At 45.3% G+C, this 21993-nt stretch overlaps 1 protein-coding gene and 1 long non-coding RNA gene across 2 annotated transcripts; one reads left to right on the top strand and one right to left on the bottom strand.

Moving 5' to 3' along the window:
* Positions 1-829: 829 nt before the first annotated feature.
* TWIST1 (twist family bHLH transcription factor 1) lies at positions 830-4381 on the top strand. Its single transcript, XM_072650863.1, has 3 exons — positions 830-952; positions 2136-2871; positions 3670-4381. Exon 2 carries the CDS (start codon positions 2190-2192, stop codon positions 2826-2828), a length of 639 nt encoding a protein of 212 aa, XP_072506964.1. The 5' UTR covers positions 830-952; positions 2136-2189; the 3' UTR covers positions 2829-2871; positions 3670-4381.
* A 2464-nt stretch (positions 4382-6845) lies between these two features.
* Positions 6846-8204, bottom strand: LOC140532418 (uncharacterized). The gene is made up of 2 exons (XR_011976507.1): positions 7390-8204; positions 6846-7303 (listed from the first exon to the last, which is right to left on the bottom strand). It is a non-coding gene; the product is annotated as an uncharacterized lncRNA (long non-coding RNA).
* Positions 8205-21993: the final 13789 nt, after the last annotated feature.

The raw sequence follows: 21993 nt of genomic DNA, 5'->3' as shown, positions 1-21993 counted from the left end.
TGCTCAGCCCAGCTCCTGAGTCAAAGGGACTTTGCTGAGGATTTCAAGTCAATGGGGGGACGGGGGGTGGGGAGGGACATCAGTCAAGGCTCTACTCTGCTGAACGAGCCGTGGCCTCCATACCCAACCTAGCCCTCACCTCCTCTGCCCCAGGCCTAAGGAAAAGTCAGGACTTTCATTCCCAGGCCCGCCCTCTGGAAGTAGCCAAGCAAATTGGAACCACTGGGCTTCGAAAGTGTCCGAGTGCGCTCCCCCCCTCTCCTTAGCAGAGGAAAAGTGCGGCACTCAAGGAAAGGATCCTAGGGGACCATGGCCTGGGGAGAGAGCTCACTGTTAGACCGCTGAGTTTCTTTAATATAAGATAAAATAACATTTCAAGTATTGGAGGAGGCGTAGTTCTGTAGGACCCCAAACAATATAGCATTTTGTGGTAAGTCTCTTTTCCAGGAACCTCCGGTCCGGGTCATCCATGCTTTGCTTTTGCCCCAGTTGTTCCCACGTCCAGCATTTGCAGCCTCCTCCCTCCCCTTTATTGGTTTTTACTGTTTTGCAAAAATGCTTGGTCTTTTAGTCCCTTAATTCGCATGCGTGTATGAATCAGTACGCGAGCACGTGTGGGAAAGGAAGATCACCCTCAACTTGGGGGGGGGGGGGGAAGCATTCAGAGGATTTTTAGGAGACCACGTGATCTTCCGAGGAATCCAACTTCACTCTTTGTGGAGCTGCGATTTAAAGGAACACGCCACCTGCTGGGGGGGGAAGGGGAGGAGACAGAGGGGATTAGGTTTTAGTGTGGCCTTCTAGTGTCAGCCTCCTGCCAGCAAAGGACAGTGGCCGCGTCGGGCTCTCCACAGTCCTGAGTTTTCGTTTCTAGGAAGCCTTGTCTCCTGCGTTCCACCTTGGAACAACCGATGCTGGGCTTGTGGGATCCTAGGGCGTGAGGGTTCACCCGGTAAGTGATCAGAGGGATTGCCTCTCTCGGTTTCTGAAGAAAGAAAAGTGTATCTGTAGCAGAGATGCCCGAACCTGGAAATGCCCAAGGGCTCCGGGGTTCTATGTGCCATCCGCACATATCCAAGGAAGCTTGGGCCTGGCCGGCACACGAAGGGTTCAGGTCATATTATACTGTCCAGTGGGGAAGCCATCGCCTCTCCTGACAAGACTCCTGACTGGCCCTCATCTTCTAACTACCACTCAAAAATCACATCTTGCTGGCCCGAGGGGATCCCAAGCTGTGCACCTGGAGCTCAGGGAGAAATGCGAAGCAATGAGGTGTCCGCTGAGCTGGGTCAGCCGCTTCCTAGGCTAGGCGAGCCAGGACCGTCGGGTACTAGTAGTACGGGCAGTGAGGATTTAGGGGCACGGGTTGCTGAAGTTGGGGCAAAGGCAACCAAGGGGAGCTAAGTAGCCCAAAGCTTGCAGGGGGCGGGGGAGGATGGAGAGGAGGGAGGAGAAAGAGGAGCGGATGGGCAGGCGGAGGGCGGGGGGGGAGTGTAAAGCGGCAGTGTGGAAGGGGTAGGCGGGAAGAGAGGCAGGGCCATCAGTCCAGAGAAGGCCGAATCGCGTTTGAATGGCTCTGGAAGAATGGCTCGGCCGGGAAGGAGAGCTGGGGGGCGGGGAAGGGAGCGTTGCGAAGGGAATGGGGAGGGGGAAGTGGGGGGGCTCAGAAAGCGGAAACTTGTTTCCCCAACTCAGTAAAGTCCCTCCTCTTCGCGTCTGGCCAATGGCGCGTCAGTTGCCCCGGCCTCGGGCCCGCAGGGGCTATAAGAACCTCTCCAGCAGCGACCTTCCCCCAACTGCCAGACACTTCGCGGGGCTCCGAGGGAAGCATCAAGCCAAGCGACCCGGCGAGAAGGGGGCGGCCGTGGCGATCGCGAGCGTTTGCTTCCTTTGGGGACCTCGTTGCGGTCCACACCTCCCCCTCCCTCCCTCTCCCCTCCCCCGCATCCCCTTCCTCCCTTCCTTCCTGGGCTCAGGCCGTCGCCACCTCCTGTTCCTTGCGGGGCGCGCAGCAGCAGCACCCACCGGGAGCGGAGCCCCGACAGGGGCCGAACCGAACTCTTGGGGCCTCCGGGGGCCACGAAGCTGGCGGGTTAACGCGCCCCTCTGGCCTCTCCCCCCTCCCCTCCCCCCAGCCTTCCCTGCCCTTCGCCCCCCGGGCTCGCGAGTCCCACGTTGTGGCCCGAGAGATGATGCAGGACGTGTCCAGCTCGCCAGTCTCCCCAGCCGACGACAGCCTGAGCAACAGCGAGGAGGAGCCCGACCGGCAGCAGCCTAGCGTGGGCGGCAAGCGCGGGGGGCGCAAGCGGAGGTCCAGCCGGAGGAGCGGCGGAGGAGGCGCGGGCGGCGGCGGCGGGGGCGCCGGGGCGAGCGGCGGCGCGGGCGGCGCCGGGGGCGGAGGAGCAGGAGTGGGGGACGACCCGGGCAGCCCGGCCCAAGGCAAGCGGGGCAAGAAGTCGGCGGGCTCGGGCGGCGGGGCCGGCGGCGGCGGGGGCAGCAGCAGCGGCGGCGGCAGCCCTCAGTCATACGAGGAGCTGCAGACCCAGCGGGTCATGGCCAACGTGCGCGAGCGGCAGCGCACTCAGTCGCTCAACGAGGCGTTCGCGGCGCTGCGCAAAATCATCCCCACGCTGCCCTCGGACAAGTTGAGCAAGATCCAAACTCTCAAGCTGGCGGCCAGGTACATCGACTTCCTCTACCAGGTCCTGCAGAGCGACGAGCTCGACTCGAAGATGGCCAGCTGCAGCTACGTGGCCCATGAGCGCCTCAGCTACGCCTTCTCCGTGTGGCGAATGGAGGGCGCCTGGTCCATGTCGGCGTCCCACTAGCGGCAGCGGCTGCCACTCGGCTCGGGCAGGCCAGGAGACCCAGGTAAGGGCCAGCTGGAGGGAAGCCTTGCACTCCCCTCTCCCCTCCTCCAGTCCATCTCCTCTCCCCTAGGCCACCCAGGGATCAGCCTGCGCCCTCCAGGACTGGGACTCACTCCCCCACCCCCTCCCTGGCTCGCCCTCCTCCGCCTTCTTCTGTCCTTTCCCTGGAGGTACAACTGAGGCTAAGGGGTCGAGATTAGATGCTGAACGTGTGTGTGTGTGTGCGCGCGTGTGCGTGCGTGCGTGTGTGTGTGTGTGTGTGTGTGTGACAGACATACACGGAAACTCACTTAGGCATTTGGAGAAGCTGAAAGGCACCAAGACGCAGGTACCCAAACACCTTTAACGGAGGGCAAATTGACTTAGAGATAGGTCCAGGCAGAAACCTGACTCGTGCTTCCAGGGTCCTTCCAGCCCCGATATTCTCTGATGGACAGAGTCAGAGAGATGGCCTACGGAGCCCTCCAGCTCGAGAACTCTCTGTTTCCAGTTGGGACAGATCCCCAGTCGGGCTAGCTCCAGAGCTCAGCTTCAGCCTCAGGACTTTGTTTCTCTACTTAAAAGGGGGCTCCCAAATTCCACCCCCCCACACACACACATACTTCCCCTTTCATTCCATCCACTTCCTTTTGCCTTAATTCTTACAGGTTGTTCAAAGTTCTTTTTCCACTGTGGAGGGTTAAAGAATAGGAGTTCAATAAGGGAAAGGGGGAAAAACAGCCCTATAGACTAAACTCTAAATAGGAATATGAGCTATAATAATATAACCCAGATTTTTCCCACCTCTGGATTTTTACAGATGGCATTGCTTCCAGAGAAGGAGAAAATGGACAGTCTAGAGACTCTGGAACGGGATAATTACAAATAGTGATAATAATAATTGCAGAACGCCAAGGATTTTCTTGAAAATTGCAAGAACTATTCTCAAATCCAAAGCATCCAGGCATGGGGAACAATTAAGAGACCAGGGGCTTTGGACACGGCCTCCCAGCTGGGCAGCGGGCAAGCCATCCTCACACCTCTGCATTCTGATAGAAGTCTGAACAGTTGTCGTTATTTGACGAAGAATGTTTTATTTTTATTTTTATTTTTTCCCATGCATGCATTCTCAAGAGGTTGTGCCTGCCAGCCACAGAAAAGAAAGGTACTCAGTGTGAATGGTCTCCATTTTAAAATGGTAACAACCAGAGGAAAGGAAAAGAAAACCTTTAGAGATTTAAGAAAAAAAAACAAAACTGATAGGCAAAACCAAAACAAAACCCTGGGCTCAAACTGTTTTACACACACCTGGCCCAGATGCTTTTCTTCTTTCTTAAAAATTTCTTCCTCTGAGAAAAAAAAGTAAACTAAAAAAAGTCAAATGACATTCTATTTATTTATTGATGACCCATGTTAAAATGCAAATAGATCTGGTGTCTAAGTGCATTCATATTTTTATGATTGTTTTGTAAATATCATTGTATATTTTTTCTGCAATAAATGAATATGATTGAAGTTTTAAGAACCTTTAAGTTTGGACCATATTCTTTTTTTTAAATTCAGTATTAAGCTGGAACTAGATAATTGTTTTTTAAACTGTAAAAACACCGAAGAGAAAAAGGTCCTATTGATATAAACAAACCAGGGGAAAGGACAAATAAAGGGTCTCGTGATAGATCCAGGGCAAATTATTTAGAACAACCTCACTTTTATTCTGCTGAGGTGTTCTTTGGTTTGGGGGAAAGGGATATTGACTTACAAAGGCACCTTGGGAGAGTGATAGGTGGAAGAACAGGCACTTTGAGACTGGAATTCAATTACTTTTGAGGGAAAAGAATTGAACTGGAATTACAGTCTATAATTTAGAAAGACAGATAATTCAATTCCATTACTTAAAAGAGAGAACGCACCCCATTGTGTGTATGTTTGTTTTAAGGGAAAATTTATAATTTATAGCAAGGGGTGTGTATGAGAAGACTCACACATATATAGCTGGTCAAATTTTAATATATGATGAGAAATTGAAAATAATCATCTTTACCTAGATGATAACATTCTTAATTAGCTCAATAGAAAGTTCAAAACTAACACTATTTTCACATTAAAATGTTCATTGACTGTTGGGCCTATCACAAATTTATCTTCATCTGTGTATATATTCAGAGCAGAATATTGGGGAAAATCTGATACATTAATAATCTAAGCAACGATCAAAGGAGTTGTGGTTGGCCATTTCTAATCAAATTATCATTTTTAGGCATTTTTTGAATTTTAATTCCAAAGTCTCTTATCTGCATCTTCTTCTCCCCCCAAATTAACCTCAAAGCAAAGCCCCTGGATGATCCATTTAGGTTTTATTCCTTATGGATGGTTTGTGGGGGGGCAATAAGGTATAAACTTGGTTGGCTATTAATACATCAGGAGAAGGAGTTGTTTGCAGTATTTATTTCCTAACTGAGAGACTTGTATTGAATTTTATTACCCAGAAAAGTGGTTAGAGTCACAGACTGTCTCTGACTTCTGCTGTAGGGATGTAGGCCATGTCTCAGGCAGGTCCCTGTGTTTATTCAAAATAGATTGGTTTGCTGGGCTCAGGTTGGGGGTGACTTGAGTGCTGGATTGTTTTAGTTTCCCAATCTTTGAATTACCATCCACAATTCACCTAACGGTTTGGTACATTTCTCACTCAGGAATACTGGCGGGATGCTGGCTTACAGCAGGAAACACACTGGATTTGCTGGCATTACAATAGGGGGATAAACTTGGAAATCAGACTTGAAATTTGGTGGCCCTGTCACACACATCAGAAAGAAGGGGAAAGGTGGGGTTTGTGGAGGAAGGAAGTCTATAAAGGGATAGGGAAACATTAGTAAAGCTTAAGATGAGAATTTTCTGATTTCTCTTCTCGCTCAGTTCTCTATACAAGCATTATCTTGGTCTCTTTAATTCTGAACATTTAATATTTCTGTTGCCTTCTTATACATTATCACTGAGAGGTTCAACAGTTCAGGGAAGGTCATTTTGATCTCTTTCGTATCGGTGTGCATATAAATAGATACACACATATATTTTAAAAACAGATACTTAGATTTCTCTTTATTTTTAATTTCACACTTTTTTGGTGCTTTCTCACATCACAATATCTTTTAAAAGGAGAAGAATTTGGAGAAAAGTGACCCCATTTATTTGAATATGTAATAGCATGAAAGAGCTAGTCATAAAATAGTTGGAAAGCACTAAACAGTCCCCATCTCTAACTTTAAAGGGGGGGGGGGGGGGCTCAGGGAGGGAGAATGTGAAAGAGAGTGAAAAGTTTTCTCTATAGCTTTAGAACTAGAGGAGAGAGCTCAGAGACCATCCAGTTGAACTCTCTTTTTAAAGATGAGGAAAGGAAGGCCCAAGAACAGTGAAATGACTTGCCCAAGGCCACATAGCTAGCCAGTGGCAGAGCTTCCATAAGACCAGACCAGGTCCTGTGACTCTCAGTTCATTACTTTGTGCTCGACACCCTAATGCCACTTGTAGGAAATAATTGTGGAAAATATTACATGTGAAATATAATTTTCTGCTTACTGAATATTTTTGTATCACCTAAACTTTTTCACATGCAATGAACCATCAATCTATTTTTAAAAACAAGAGTTAAGCCACCAGTAATTATTAATAAAAATAATATCATCATCATGTTTGTTTTTTTTTTTTTTAAATCAAGATGAGTCACTTTGGGGAACGAAAACCTAACCATCTCCATTTTATATTTGGTGCTTGCCTGGGTTCAGGGTTTTTGCAGTTCAGCCAGAATCCATTAAGGTAGAGTCAGCATCATTGAGGAAAACTATGTATAATTTTCCTCTGGGAGTGGAAGACACTTTTAAAGTGGAATATTACCTCTGCTGCGCACATAATGATTTCTAATCTCGTTGTCAGCGAATATGGCCATATAATCCCATTTTGTGATAGAGAGGGGAAAGCAGAAAATTGACTTTCTTACAGATATTATTTTCCTTTTATTTATTTAATGCCAGTTACCTTTAGCACCATAAAGACTGGAATCAGTTTCAGAATAGTTGCAGGTACATAGCTGGAAAAAAGACAAGATTGAAACTCGGACAATCGATGCAATTAGTTACTTTGTTTCTCCTCTAACGAGATATTAATCTTTGGTTACTTTGTTTCTACCTTGATGCTGCAATGAGATTCTGATTCTTTCCGTTTCCAGTTCGAATTGATCATGGAGATTTCAAAGGACACTTGGCCTTCGGGGGAAAAAATTAAATAAATAAATCAGGAAAATTTTGCACATTCCATGGTTTGGCAAACTCAGAACTAGCTATTTTCTCTAGTCCAGTATCAAATTCTTCTCAGGCATATGATTTCACTTGAAGTCCTGCCCAGGAATCTTTCAAAGTGAGCATTTGTCCCGCTCTCATGATGTCAGGCGGTTTTCCCTGAATCTGTAATTTTAAGGAAAACAAATAAACCCGCGGGGAACAAACTTTAGGGAAACCCAAACAAAATTCCGGGAGGACTGAGGGCTCACCTTCGGAGGGTGGGTTGTGGAGGAAGCCGAGGAGGGACACCCGACAAATAACAGACATGAGTGAAGGGCAAGAAGCCTGCGGGATGCCGTGGAGGTGGGGGTGAGGAACGGTAACCATCTCTAGTCATTTCCTGGAGGGCCCCAGAACCCTGGAATAGAGCAGGCGGTCACAGTGGTCCGCCGGGAAGCAGCAAGAAGGGGCTGACCTTACAGCCAGGAGTCTACAACCCCAGGATGATTCGCCTCCACAAGGAAGAAGGAAAAGAATTTCATGTACCGCTCACAAGGTTTTGTATTCCGATATCCCAGGGTTCAGCTCTCTCTGGATTCGTTCTGCGATCTGACAGTTGAAGGAAAGTGTTCCGTGGGTAGATTTCTCAAAGGCACTGAGTTCGTCAGCGGCTTCTTAAAATTGCATACCCCTTTGTAACCAGAGACTTTACAGTTTGAAACCCCTGCACCTCTCTAGGTCCCACCCCCACCCCCACCCCGCTGGAATCTCACCCCAGTAAACACTGCACAGGATACTTAAAAAAAAAAAGGAAAAAAAAAAAACTTAAAACTTTTGCAAGGGCTCCTGCGACTGTAGCCCTCTTAATGTTCTTGGCAAATCAAAGCACGTGTCCTTTGAAGAAGGTGTGTAATTGGAGTTTAAGGCATGTATGGAATTCCCAGATGTCTATAAAATAGGAAGGAGCATGTGGCAGGTCACTTGAAGGTGGAGAAGGTTAAATTCACTTGCACGAAAGTCTCCCCCCATTATGGAACACCCCCCCCCCTTTTATAAGGACCAGGCGATAAGCCTTTGGAAGAGATCCCAGTGATTTTATAAAGTCCGGATAATAAATATCTGATTCCATGAATAGAAGTCAAAATACAGTTATGGCAACAGCACCCGACCCCAGAGAAAGTAGGCAGGTTGAACTTGGCTGCAGCTCGGTTTTGGAAAAGCCTCACAATAAACGTCGGATGTTTCTTTTAGGTCTTTTAATTAATTTCTAGGGATGGTTTGGAGTATTTCTGACTGAACAGAATCAGAACGGGAAGAAAAAGGAAGAGGAGGGGGGAAAGAAAGGAAGGCAAGGGAAACGAAGAGGGAAGAGGAGAGACAGAAGAAGAAGGATTCTCCCCCTCCCTTTCCTTCTCTCTCTCTCTCTTTCTCTCTCTCTCTCTCTCTCTCTCTCTCTCTCTCTCTCTCTCTCTCTCTCTCTCTCTCTCTCTCTCTCTCTCTCTCTCACACACACACACACACACACACACACACACACACACACACACACACACACACACACACAGTTAGTAGCAAGGGCCTGAAAAGCAATAACGACTTCACAGTTTAGGATCTGATTAATAGGGTAAAAGGGAGTGGGGGAGATTTCAAGATTTTTAAACCTAAGCCTGAATCTCTCCGTTATTTTCTCTTCAGATATTTTGATCAGAGTCCAGATATACAGTATATTCTAATCTTAGCTTAGATACTGCTCTCTTTGGCCTTCCATAGTCAGGTCGGAGTTTGGAGGTTTTGAGGAAGAGAAGAGAGAGGAGAAAAAGGAGGGAGGTGCTCGCCAAAGCCCCTGGCACTGTGTAGCTCCCAGGGAAGGGTAAGGGTAGAGGAAGGCAGGGGAGGGCAGAGGGTGGCCAGGGAATGGAAAAAGGAGGGAAAGAGGCGGCCTTCAGTTCCAGAGTACCAGAGTGGAGACCCGGTGTGTGTAGACGTGTGTCTGTGTATAGACTGGGAGGCGGGGAGGGGAGCTCAGAGGTGAAGGGAGCCTGACATTTGAAAAGTGAAACAGGTAGGTTTATTTTGACCAGATGTTTGAGCTTTTCTGAAAACGTCACGTGAAGGGAACAGATGTACAACTTGCATACCCGACCACGCCTGCTCCAGCAAAGGAAGGAAAAAGCTTGAAGGCAGAGTAATGCCAGTATCAATCACCCTCCTCGTTTCTGTACGTTTTTCTGTTTAAATGTTTGTTGTCAGCCAGGCTGGGGGGAAGCGCAAGCTTCTGTGGTCTGAGCGCGGCGGCGGCAAGGTGGATCGAACTCAGCGCGCTCTCCCCGGAGGCCTCCCTTCGACTTTGGGGGGACGAGGAACGGAACACTTGCCCTTGCCTCCCTCAATCCCCACCTCCCCCTTCTCTTCTCTTTCTCTCCGCTTTTCCCTTCCCTAACTCTCAGCACACTAAGGGAAGTTTGTTTGATCCTGGGAAACCGATCGTCTCTGGTTTGGAAAAGCTGAGACTAATCAATTGCCGTTTGGAAGCTGAGTGGGGGTGGGGATTAGTAGAGCCTGGAATGTCGGTCCTTAATCAGCCTCCAACTGAAAGTTGCAGGCACAGCGAGAAGGGTGAATGGGTGCGGGGTTTCAGGGCTCTGGGCCTCGAGCCGGACCGAAGAGCACACTCCATCACCCTCAGCCCAGCCCAGCCCAACCCAGCCGAGCCCTGCTCTGCTTAGCTCCTGAGCCTAGGAGAAGGAGCCTGCGGACCCGCGGGGCCCTAACCGGATGGGCGCCTTCTGCTCGGTGTAGGGGTGCAGGTTTTCAAAATACAGATTTGTTTTTAGCCCAGAAATCACAGTGTACTTCGGAAAATTCAAGTACTTCATAAGTTTGACAGTTTGAGAAGATATATACAATTCTATTTCCCTTCATTGAGGAGACGTGTCCGCCCCACAAATAGCTCTAATTTCAGGGAAAAGATTTCACGACGCCGGCTATTGTTGGTTCACCGCTATATTTCTACCTACATCCCTCCTCCCTCTCTTATCTATCTCCCATGTATTTATATTACGCACGATATATCTCTGCATTATCTGTGTATCAATGTCCATATTGATATAAACACAGGCATATGCAACTATATTGTAATAGATGTGCATATATATCTATATGTACATGTGGTTACATGTGTATGTGAATGAATATACATATATAATGTTTGTCCACAATCATTCCTTAAATACCTTTGCCAGGACCTAGGCACACAAAGCAAAAACAACAAACAAATAAAAAAAAAACCAATAAAACGATAAAAACGAGAAGAAAAGACAGACCTTCCCCATCTCCTTAGATAGCTTACAATATACTAGGGGAACCAAGTACATATTTAAGTCACTTCAGTATAAATATAAAGGGAAAATACCTAAACATACAAACAAAGCAACATGAGAAAAGACAGAATCACAAAGCTACTGCAGGAATGGAAGGTGTTTCTATAATATTAATAGATTACCGAGGTGGATACATCTTCACAGAGATTAGGAGTTTTATCTCATATCTACATCTCGAGATGTACTTATTTATTGATATAGAGATAGGCATGAAAAGAGTTTTGATACGTATTTCTGGAATCAATATCACCTCTAAGATCTGCTTCCTTCTTTGCTTATTTTTATAGACATCCTAATGGATTTAAAAAAGATATTTAAAGGAATAAATTCCTAAAGTATCTCAATACTAGAAACAACTTGCGGATGCCAGGGCTTTGTGTAAGGATATGATTTTATCTTTAGGTCTGTGTTAAGAGATATTTTACCTTAGGCTTGTTCTGTGTGTTGTATTTATGTCCTCATCCTGCCCAGTCATGTGCAGATAGATTACCAGATATAGATATACAATTATAGCTATATAGATGTATACATCATGAAAAGTGCAATACTTTAAAGATGAAGTGAATGCATTGCCTCTGATTTTTTTTTACTGTGTTCTCACTATAGATTACCATAGAAAACTAGATTGTTTTGATATATGGTTTGGTTTTGGCCCAGACCCTAAGATTTTAACAGCCTAGGGAGCTCCCTGCAGTTAGGAAACCTCCTACCAATGCAGATCAGCAACTGTTCTGCAACTTTTCTCCCTCCCTCCCTCTCCCTCCCTCCCTCCCTCCCCTCCTCTCTCTCTCTCTCTCTCTCTCTCTCTCTCTCTCTCTCTCTCTCTCTCTCTCGAAGTGGGGGGGGGGGGGGGGGGGAATAGTGATTAAATGATTTACCCAGGGTCACACAGCCAGGATGTGTCCTAAAAAGAGACCAGTTCTTGTTCTTTTAGGAAGTGCTTGCCTCTAATAACACACGCAGGACCTAGCCTTCAGAATATAATTCAACCTTACCATCAATGTTCATCTTATTTCACTTTACAGACCTAGTCACAGTAGAAATGTGTTTAAGACATCATATTAGCTTTGAGGCTGACAAACTTAAACAGACTTCAGACCAAATAATGCTAGGTAAGGCTTAACTCTACACTACTCTTAAGGTAAGAGGCTCCAAAAGACCCAGATATATTGCCCAATTTAGATCAAGACTTGATTATCCCATGTAGAGATCTATGGAGATCCTTATTCATTACTTCTGAACTGACTTAGAGGGTCTTCTACCTTTTTCATTATCTCATATTTAAGAAATAGACACATCAGTCATGTTACACAGGCAAAATCTGACCAATAGATCATTCATTGTAGTCGGAAGGAAGGAAGGAAGGAAGGAAGGAAGGAAGGAAGGAAGGAAGGAAGGAAGGAAGGAAGGAAGGAAGGAAGGAAGGAAGGAAGGAAAGAAGGAAAGAAGGGAGGGAGGAAAGGAAGAAAGAAAGAAAGAGAGAGAGAGAGGGAGGGAGGAAAGAAGAAAGAAAGAGAAAGGAAGGAAGGAAGAAAAGACAAAACAAACAAAAAGCAACAAAGCCTCCAGAATCAAGCATTTGGTTTTTGCTACTAAGGCTGTAGGTGAGTGAGGGGCTTAGGGAAAGATGACTCAAAGGAGAGCATGAATTGAAAGCAATTTGCAAAGTTCTAATCGTCATATGGATGTCAATACTACTATTGCTGTTACTATTTTTGGTGTGATTGTTATTATTCAAAGGTAGATAATTTATTAAAGAAGTCCATCTCTAAAATGATTATCTCCTTCAGGGCAAGACTTTTTGTTTTCAAAGAGAAAATTATTTTTAGTGTAGCCGTTTAATTAGTGAGTTTGTGAGCATTTCTAACAGACTCCAAGTCCAAACTTGACTTTCACTAGCACTTTCACATTCACTTAAAACGTCTTCCTATTCCTAAAATTTAATGGTCTAAGATATTTATAAATATATATATATAATACATATATGTGTGTATGCCATATGGAAGGGAAAATATTTTTCTTCTTTGACTGTCCTCTTTGTCTCTTTTCTTTCTCCTCCTTCTTCTCCTCCTTCTTTTTCTTCTCCTTCTCCTCCTCCTCTTCCTCCTCCCCTCTGTCTCCCTGATGTTTATACCTGACTCTTATCTCAGTCTCTGTCTCTGTGTGTGTGTCTCTGTGTGTGTCTCTGTCTCTGTCTCTCTGTCTCTGTCTCTGTCTCTCTCTCTGTCTCTGTCTCTCTCTCTCTCTGTCTCTCTCTCTGTCTCTCTCTCTCTCTCTCTCTCTCTCTCTCTCTCTCTCTCTCTCTCTCTCTCTCTGTCACACACACACACACACACACACACACACACACACACACACACACACACACACACACACACCAATCCCCCTGCATCTAATTTTGGGAAAATGGAAAAAAAAATCCTAGGGCATCACAGAAACCTCCCTTTTCCTTCTCTGTCTTGCACCCACTTTTGACCTCCCCTAATCTCCTAATTAAGATTGAATTTGATAGCAGTTCCCCCCCACCCCTGGAAAGTTAAGTCTCAGCTCGCATCCACACCTCGAAAATCAAGAGGATCTATCAGGGACAAAGACAAGACCCCAGAGGCATTTTGGTGAAGGGAAAGAGGGGCAGCGGGAGGGAATTCAACTTCAAATCCTATTTTTAATCCCTTTCAGAGAAATAACAGCGAAAAGAAACATGAAAGTCACCCTTTGTTGAGGGAGAGAGGGAGAGAGAGAGAGGGAGGGAGGGAGGGAGAGAGAGAGAGAGAGAGAGAGAGAGAGAGAGAGAGAGAGAGAGAGAGAGAGAGGCAGATTCACAGAGAGAAAAAGAAGCAGGCTCACAGAGACAGAGAAACAGGGAGGAGAGAGATGGACAGAGGCAGAGAAGAGCAACAGAAACTGACACACAGTCAGACAAAGAGAAACAGAAACACACAGAGAGATAGAAAGAAATACAGAGAGGAGAGAGAAACAGAGACAGAGAGAAAGTGAGACAGTAAGAGTACTAAAATCCACTCCAGAGCCGGCTTTTCCTTTACCTCTTAGGTTTGGGGAGGTTTTGTAATGGGATATCCCTTTCCCTTTTCCGCCCCCGTCTTTTCTTCCTCCCGCCTTCCCAATTAAGTCGGGCTTTGCTAATGAGCTGGGACCAAAGGTAACTAACCAGCTACTCCGAGATCCTTCCTTCCCAGCCCCTCAAGGACCCTTAGGGGAGAGAGCTCCTGCCCTGGTTCTCCCTCAGGGTGGATTGATGCAGAGTACAGATGAACCCCATTTCTTTGTGAACCCTGACTCTCTGCTTTGAAAGTTCTCAATTTTTTTCCACGAGCCAGGAGTAGGTTGGGAGACTATAAAACATTTCGAAACAGGACAAATGGGCCACGTCTGTTTTCCTGACCTCCCATTGCCACTCCCAACTCCCACCCTAGCTGCCCGTTTCTAGCCCATTGGTTTACCTTAAGCAACCTGTAACGGGAGCCTGGGACACGCCAACAAGCCGGGGGAGTTTGCTCCTCCTCACTAGTGGGGAGGTGGGAAAGAGAGTGAAGTGATGATGGGAGGGGGGAGGTTGCAGGCGATTCAGACAAAGTGCGGGTTATTTGGGCAGTCTAGATCTACAAAACTGATTCCTGATCAAAGTGTTTCGTAAATCATACTAAGAAGTGCATTCTGAAGAGATGCCTGATGAGCCTGGACCCAGAGCCTGGGTGAGCTTCTTTGCCAGTGCTAGTACCAGTGTCTCCTTCCACTTCTTTGTCCCTTGTCTCTCTTATCTACCTATGTGTCTCTGTGTGGTCGGTCTCTTTCCTTGTTAAGCTCTTTCTTCTCTCATTCTTTCTGCTTCTCGGTGTGAGTCTCTGCCTCTCAGTGCCTTTCGGTTTTTCTTTCTGACCATTCCTGTCCCTATCTCTCTGCCTCCGTCTTCATTCCCTCAGTCTCTTCTCCCTTCCCTCCTGTCTTCCTTCCTTTCCCCCTTCCCTTTCTGAGGCAGTCCAAGCAGCCCACTTATCCCGCCTGGAGGAGAAGTATCCTTTGACCCGGGTTGGTCCAAAAGCAGTTTTCTTCGGGCCAAGGCAGGGAATCAGCGGGAATTGATTTAAAAACACAAACAAACTAGAACCTCAGCCTCTAGGGCCATCCCCTTTCCCCACCCAGACAGTATTTCTTCAGTAACCAAGACACAGTGACCTACGAGCTAGCTAGCTTTCCGTCTAGGTCCACCATTCCCCTCTCTCCTAGATGCAGTTGTTTCAGGATCCTCCCTTTGAGAGAAAAAGGATGTTAACGAGGTCTTTGGCTGCCATCCCCTCCAGCTGCCAGCCAACCAACTAGCTGGCCTCAGGCAGGGTACCTGGGCCAAGATCATGTCTGCCCCAGAACTACTCTTGGTCCCCAGAAATAACTCCTCAGCTTTGTCCATTACTCAAGATTGGAAGGGGAAATCATCTCTTTCTCTGTCTCTTGTGCCCCCACCCCCACAAGAAGTATTCCCCAGTCTAGCCCTGGATGTTGGTTCTCAGAAAATTTGGTGCTAAAGAACTCTTTGATCTCTAAAGATAAAGAAGAACGAGAGCATCCCCCTCACACACGTACACCCACACCCTGGGTACTCTGTGCTCTGCTTGGACTCCACCGAATTGGGGCCTTGCCCCATGTCCTGGCTTCTTTGTCAAGGGAAACCTGGGTTCTTCTCGAGCATACCCATAGAGTTCTGGGCAGCCCCCATGATCTGGGCTCCTTTGCACCTCAAAGCCTCTCCTCCGCATTTGGGAGACTCGGAGAAGGCCTCTCTTCCTCTAGAGGATCTGTTGCGCTCAGAACCAAGGGACAGACACCTCAGGCTTCCAGGTGCATGCTCCAGGCTGAGGACTGGGGGGGTTGCTCACTCCCCCATCCCTTTCCTTGAAGCTGAGAGCACCAGAGGCGTTTCTTTAGGAAAACTGTGCTTGTGAATCGGGAAATGGGTCTTTGATCTGTGGATTGGGGGTGAGTGCGGACCAGATCTCCAGGCAGTTGTCTGCCATGAAGGCCGCTCCACATGATTTATGGCAAAGGGCTCCTTACTGACACTTCCAGATGCCAAAGGCCTTCCCTGGGGGTGGGGGAATGCATGAGTATGCATGCTCGAGTGCGTGCGCGCGCGCACACACAAATATACATGCACACTCAATAAAACATATACCTGACCCCATTCTCATATTTCCAGGTCATCTACCAATACACAGAAATACGTATACATTTACCTATGGGTATGCACCATGCCATACTTAGGCAAGTTAAGTCAATAAGCCATTGTTAAGGGCTTAGTACAAGCCTGGCGCTGGGCTAAGAGCTGAGAAGTCCAAGAAAGGCCAAACTTCAGTCCCTGACCTCCTAATGGGGGAGATCACATGTAAGCAATCAGGTAGCTACAAGGTCCAGAGAGGGGATCATCACACACACACACACACACACACACACACACACAGACGTGCACAAATATACTTTATACACACAGACTGCCACACACAATATGTGCATGCATCTAAGGCCACTTCTATGTCAATCTGCATCTGTGTCATTATCTACATCTAGAGGTAGCTAGGTAGCCTGGAGTCAGGACAACCTGGGTTTAAATATGGCCACAGACAATTACTAGCAGGATGACTCTGGGCAAGTCACTTCCCCTCTATTTGCATCAGTTTCCTCATGTGAAAAATGGAGATAATAATGGCACCTTCCTCCCAGTGCAGTCGTGGGGGCTCTAAATCCTTTACCATGCAATAAGAGCTATATAAGTGTTAGTTATTGCTAGTCTATTCTATCTACAATCTATATTTACATTTTTACCTAATCTATTTCTATATATCTACATCTATACCTGAATCTGCATATATTTATATTCTATACCCATGCAGATTTGTATATAGATTTGTACATATATAAACATTACATATATATGTGTATCTCATACCCACATACATGCACTATGTATACATACATACAGCATAGACACATATACAAAAAACATATAATCAACTTTATTTATATTACAGACGGGAGCACACGTATGCACGCACACACATGCACACAGTCACACACACAGAGATACTGCACAAACAAAACAGAAACACATCATTATCCATAAGGCATACACACATACACACACATACAAAGGCTCAAACGTTCTACATGCAAGGACACCCATCAAATAAAAATGCACATATTTCGTTTATAGATATACACACAATAGAGACACACAGAGAATTGTATCTAATTCCCAGGTCATCTCTGGATTCCCAGTTCCCTTCTGGTCCAGAGCCTGCTTGTTTTCACTTTCCCCTTCCCCCACCCTAGTGGTCAGGGGGTTTCAAAAGAAGAGGAAAGGTATTTTTTTCCCTGTCCTTGTCCCATTTTCAAGCTCTCAAATGGTCCCCAGGGGAAAAGGAAGTGTGTATGGTTGAGATGGTAGTTTATGTGTTACGAACCAGCTAATATGGGACAAAGGCCCATGTTAGTACATTGGACCACATATTTGAGATCTACACAAATAAAATGTGTTTGGGCAGCCTGGATCCTCTCATACTCTGAAATGTTCCTCCCAGTCTAGGGATGCTTTGCTTGCAAAGTTCTGAGGTATTTGTGTCTCTGAAAAATGGTCCCAGAGCCCAAGTGCTGAATCTCTTGGATGCTCTGAATGGAGCTTGGTGAGACCTTAGGGTCTCAGAAGTTTGGCATTGTGCCAAGTCAGACAGAACTTTGACACTTTGCAATGAGGGGAGGAGAGTGAGCTGGTCCACCTATGCCTGGCCAGGAAAAATAGCCCTTTCAATAAATGCTAGAAATTTGGGGGAGGCAATACTTCCTCTCCCGCAGGGGCACGTAACGAAACTACTTGAGCTTTCTTTTTGGTTCATTACCTGGGAAGCAGGTCAAATTGAGTTGGTAAGGGCAAGCTTTCAGGATTTAGGTTAGTCCTTGCTCAAGCTGGCTACACTTGACAGAGAGCACTGAAAGTCTCTCATATCAACCCTCAAGTAAACTCTTGAGATGCCTTTGGTTCCCTCGACAAGGGAAAGCTCCCTTCCCAAAGAAACTGTCACTCTCGCTCCATCTCCACAGTGGTAGAGATGGGGATTGGAGGGTTGTGATTATCTTGGATTCTTCTTTGCAAGATTAAAGCCCTTTAAAGGAAGGTTCAGTCCAGCAGTGATGGTCAAAGGCAGGAGCTGACTACATACAAGCTGGACTTCTGGCTGCCAGTCATTTACGGGCATAAGGAGCTTCTGGGATCACATGAGTCCCTTGCATCTAGCAAGGGTTGAAAAGACATAATGCTTGGGAAAGTTAATGTGGGTTTTAAAATCCTGGGGCCAGAATTTTAAATCCTTCATCTCTAAATCGTAGTTTACATGTCCAGGGTTGTTAGGTTACTTTTCTCCATGCCTACCCCTTTTTGCCTCAGTTCCTCATCTGTAAAATGAGCAGGAGAAGAAAATGGAAACCCCTTTAGTATCTTTGCCAAAAAACCCAAATGGGGCCATGAAGGGTCAGATATGACTGAAGCAACTGAACAACAACAAAACCTCAGGTCCCTGCAAGGCTGTTGTGATGATGGAATGGGATAAAGGACATAGTGTGCCTTGCAAAATGTGTAGTACCATGTCAATATCTATTATAATTATTCTTCTCATTGGTGGTGATATGCTACAACGTTACTACTTGAGGAAGGCAGTGGGTATAGCAATTGGAACTCAGAATCTGGAGTCAGTAAGCCCTGGGTTCAGAATTTTTTCTCAGATGTTTACTAGCTGTGAGTGTGTTCCAGGAAAAGTCACTTAATCATTCTCATCCTTAATTTTCTGATCTGTGAAATGAAGCTAATAATAGCACCTACCTCAAAAGATCTTTGTGAACCATAAATAAAATTAAGTGAAAACTGCTTTGCTAACTTTAAATAGTTATTTGTATGTATATATTAATGCTGACCCATTGTCACAACGATTTTCTCTTTAATGTTCCTTGGGCTAGTGAACATCAGAATTGTTGTTGTTGTGTTTGTGGTTCTTACAAATGAAGAAAAGTATTGATGTGACAACGATAGCCCCCTGTGATTTTGGATTTTACTAATATACGATATTTGTATTGAATAGCAAACATCAGCTAGCTTTTATATAGCATGTTAAGGTTTGTAGAAGACTACATATTATCTCATTTAAGCCTTACAACATTCTTGTAAAGAAGATGATTTTAATATCTCATTTTACAGATTAGAAAACTAAGTCTGAGAAAGGTCAAGATTTGTCCAGGGTCAAACACCTAGCAGTATTTAAATTCAGGTGTTACAGACTTGGGGTCCAATACTCTATCCACTCTGCCACCTAGCTGCCTACAGTAGAAACTCCTACATTTATAGATCTGTACCTGCTCTGTAAATTTTTGAACATTATATTTTTCCCAAATACATGTAAAAACAATTTTGAACATTCATTTTTTAAAAATTGAGTTCCAGATTTTCTCCCTCTCTCCCTCTTCTCCCTCCCAACCAGGAAGTAAGCAAATACATATAGGTTATATATACGCAATCATACAGAATATATGTTCATATTAATCATGCTGTGAAAGATGACAGATTTAAACAAAACCCACAAAAATAAAGTGGAAAGAAATCTGTTTCACTCTGCATTCAGACTCCATCAATTCTTTCTCTGAAGGTGGATAGCATTTTTTCATCATGAGTCCTTCGGGATTGTCTTGGATCTTTGCATTGCTGAGAATTAACTAAGTTATTCATGGTTGATCATCATATAATATCGCCATTATTGTGTAACTCCTTTATAAATTAAAGAATTCTTTGGGACCACTTAGAGGTTAAATGATTTAACCAGGGTCACCCAACTAGGATATATCAGAAGCAGAAATGAATTCTGTTTTCTTTCTTTTCTATTTTTGTTATAGTTCTTGTTATCATTATAATTATCAATTATCATTATTGAAATAAAGCTAATGGTGTGGGTGACGGTTTGAACCAGTGAGAGAATGCTATAAGCAAGTGTTCTACAACAATAGGCAGAATAGTCTCACTAAGACAAAATGTCAGACTCATGAAGAACTGAAGCCAATTGAATAAGTAGACAAAATCAAATCCCCCCCCCAAGTGATTTCTCCCCTCTTTCCTTTCCCCACACCTTCTCAAAGAGCAGTGTGACATTCTTTAAAAGGAAATTATTTTTCCCTTGCTAATATCTGAACACAAGATCAAAAGATTTGGGTCCCTTTTTGTCTTTCCTAAGTATTTTTAAAGAGTAAACAACCATTTTTATCCCCCAAAAAGGAAAAAAAAAGGAAAAAGCCTTCCTCTCTCCCCCTACCCACTTCAAGGCTATCAAATGTTTAGCAGCTGAAGGATATTCATCTTTAGGAGGCAGGCCAAAATGTCAATAAAAATTTAATTATTTCTCAAACATATGGGAGCACTTACAAGACCCAAATGTGATACTGAGTATTGATATCGAGAGGAAACTGAATGATATACTTTCATATTAGCTGGTCAAGACCCTGTCCCCACTGAAGGGAGCCCAAGCCACTGAACTGTTCATTCTTCTTGACAGCATCCCAGGAGCTCTTGCTTAGGACAGGTCAGTAGTCCCACAAACTAGCTGTGTTCAGGGTAAAGACCCATGTGGGTGTAGCTATCTCTCTGCCCAGGGATACATGTGGTAGCATTTACTTTCAACAGGAAAAGTATTTATTCAACAACATGAACCAAAGCCTTCATGATAGCAGGTACCTGTGGCAAGGAAAAGATGGCATAGTCATATGGGTAAAGACACTTGTTTGTTAACAACTGATTGGAATCTGCCTGCCAAATAGATGCAGCAGAATGTACAAATCATAATCATCAAGCAATTCTCATGTGCCAGACATGCTGAGTTCTGGGGGCACAAAAAAGGTAAGAGCATCTATGCAGTCAAGGAGGTCAGAGTGCCTGGCACAAAGTAGATTCTTAACAAATGTCCACTGACTGAATGTAGGCATGGAGATCCATTCAGTCTCTATTTGGTTTCACTGCATTCACTTTTCCTGCTGTCTGCATTATGTTGTGGTACTTGTATCTCCATACAATGCCTTTATGTTCAATACTGAAAATGGGGGATGTGAAAAGATACCTCAGTCCTAGTTCTGCACAAAAAAAGGTCCTAAAAAGATAGGGTTCCAAGTCCTGCCTCTGAGAAGTACAGTACCATCCGTGTGGTCCTGGGTAAGTCATTGTAACTTACCTTCTCAGTATTCTCTAAAATTCTGTTACATATGAGTTGCTAATGGTCTTGATGGGAAAAGTTCCACTTCCACATTTGTGAAGCCATAGACAAGAAGAGAAAAGTTGTGAGGAGATGGATTTGGACTGGGAGAACACAAGCGATCTTATATTTAGGGGCAGAGGGAAACTAGGAGCTCACCGATCTAAGTACCTTATTTCACAGAGAAGAAAATAGAGACTTGAAGAGGGGGCAAAGGAGAGCTCAGGGGGAAGAAGAGGAAGAGAAGGAAATAGAAATAGAAAAAGGGAGGAAGAGGAAAGAGAGGTGCCAGGCCTAGAGGCCTGTGGGCTACCCGAGTCTTCCCTTACCTCTATCGGAGGTCTTCGGTTGGCCAAACCGGATGCTCGTATGAGAGAAAGGACGTTCCAGAGTCGAACAAGGGTTGAGCTTTATTTCAGGGTCTAGTTACAAGTGCAGGGGAATTCTTCCTTAGGAGGGAGCGAAGAATCTCCCAAGGAGGCAAAGATCTTACAATAAGAGATTGGAAGTAGAAGTATAAGTGGGGAGAGAGGGGGAGGGGAGAGAGGAGAGAGGAAAAGCAGAGCCTTGTTGTCCTCACACGTGGCCCCTCCACCCAAGAGAACTTTCAGGCTTTCCTGATCCTACTTAAGCTCTCCAGCCGCATAGTTTGCATCTGAATACCGTGCTGTTAGGTGTGCCCAGATCCGGGACAATCTCGAGGGCGGGGAGAGCTCTCTCCCATCACGTCTCTCATGGGAAGAGGCGGAAATACACGAGATAGCTCGGTTCACCTCGATTCCCAGTCGTTTCCTGGGGGGGGGTCTCGTGAGAGCTCTAAGATTTAGAAGTTCCCACCTTTACCCGCCCGAGACTGTCCACACGGAATTGAGCTTCCAACCCCAACGGAGAGAGGGAAAGAAGAACATGAAAAAAAAGGAGAAAAAAAAAAAGCAAATGAGTCATCACTCTTTTTTTATTTCTGCTTGCCTCTCACAACAATGCATGATCTCAACTGATCCTCATAGCTACCCTCTTAGAAATGTCTATTATCCCCATTTTATAGATGAAGAAAATGAGGCTTAGACAGATGAATCAACTAATCAATCAACAACTGTTTATTAAGTACTTAGTATGTAGTAGGAACTGGGTTAGGTTGTTGTCAGAAGACAAAAATGAAGCAGTTCTTCCCTCAAGCAACTGATAATCCATCAGGGGACAATGGGTA

Source organism: Notamacropus eugenii, chromosome 3, assembly GCF_028372415.1.
Source record: "Notamacropus eugenii isolate mMacEug1 chromosome 3, mMacEug1.pri_v2, whole genome shotgun sequence".
NCBI classification, from domain to species: Eukaryota; Metazoa; Chordata; class Mammalia; order Diprotodontia; family Macropodidae; genus Notamacropus; species Notamacropus eugenii.
Note: the sequence above shows the minus strand (reverse complement) of the source record. Positions and strands in the feature narration are given on the sequence as shown.

Excerpts from the sequence above, each read along its gene's own strand:
- TWIST1 (XM_072650863.1), top strand. The coding sequence starts at position 2,190 with ATGATGCAGGACGTGTCCAGCTCGCCAGTCTCCCCAGCCGACGACAGC.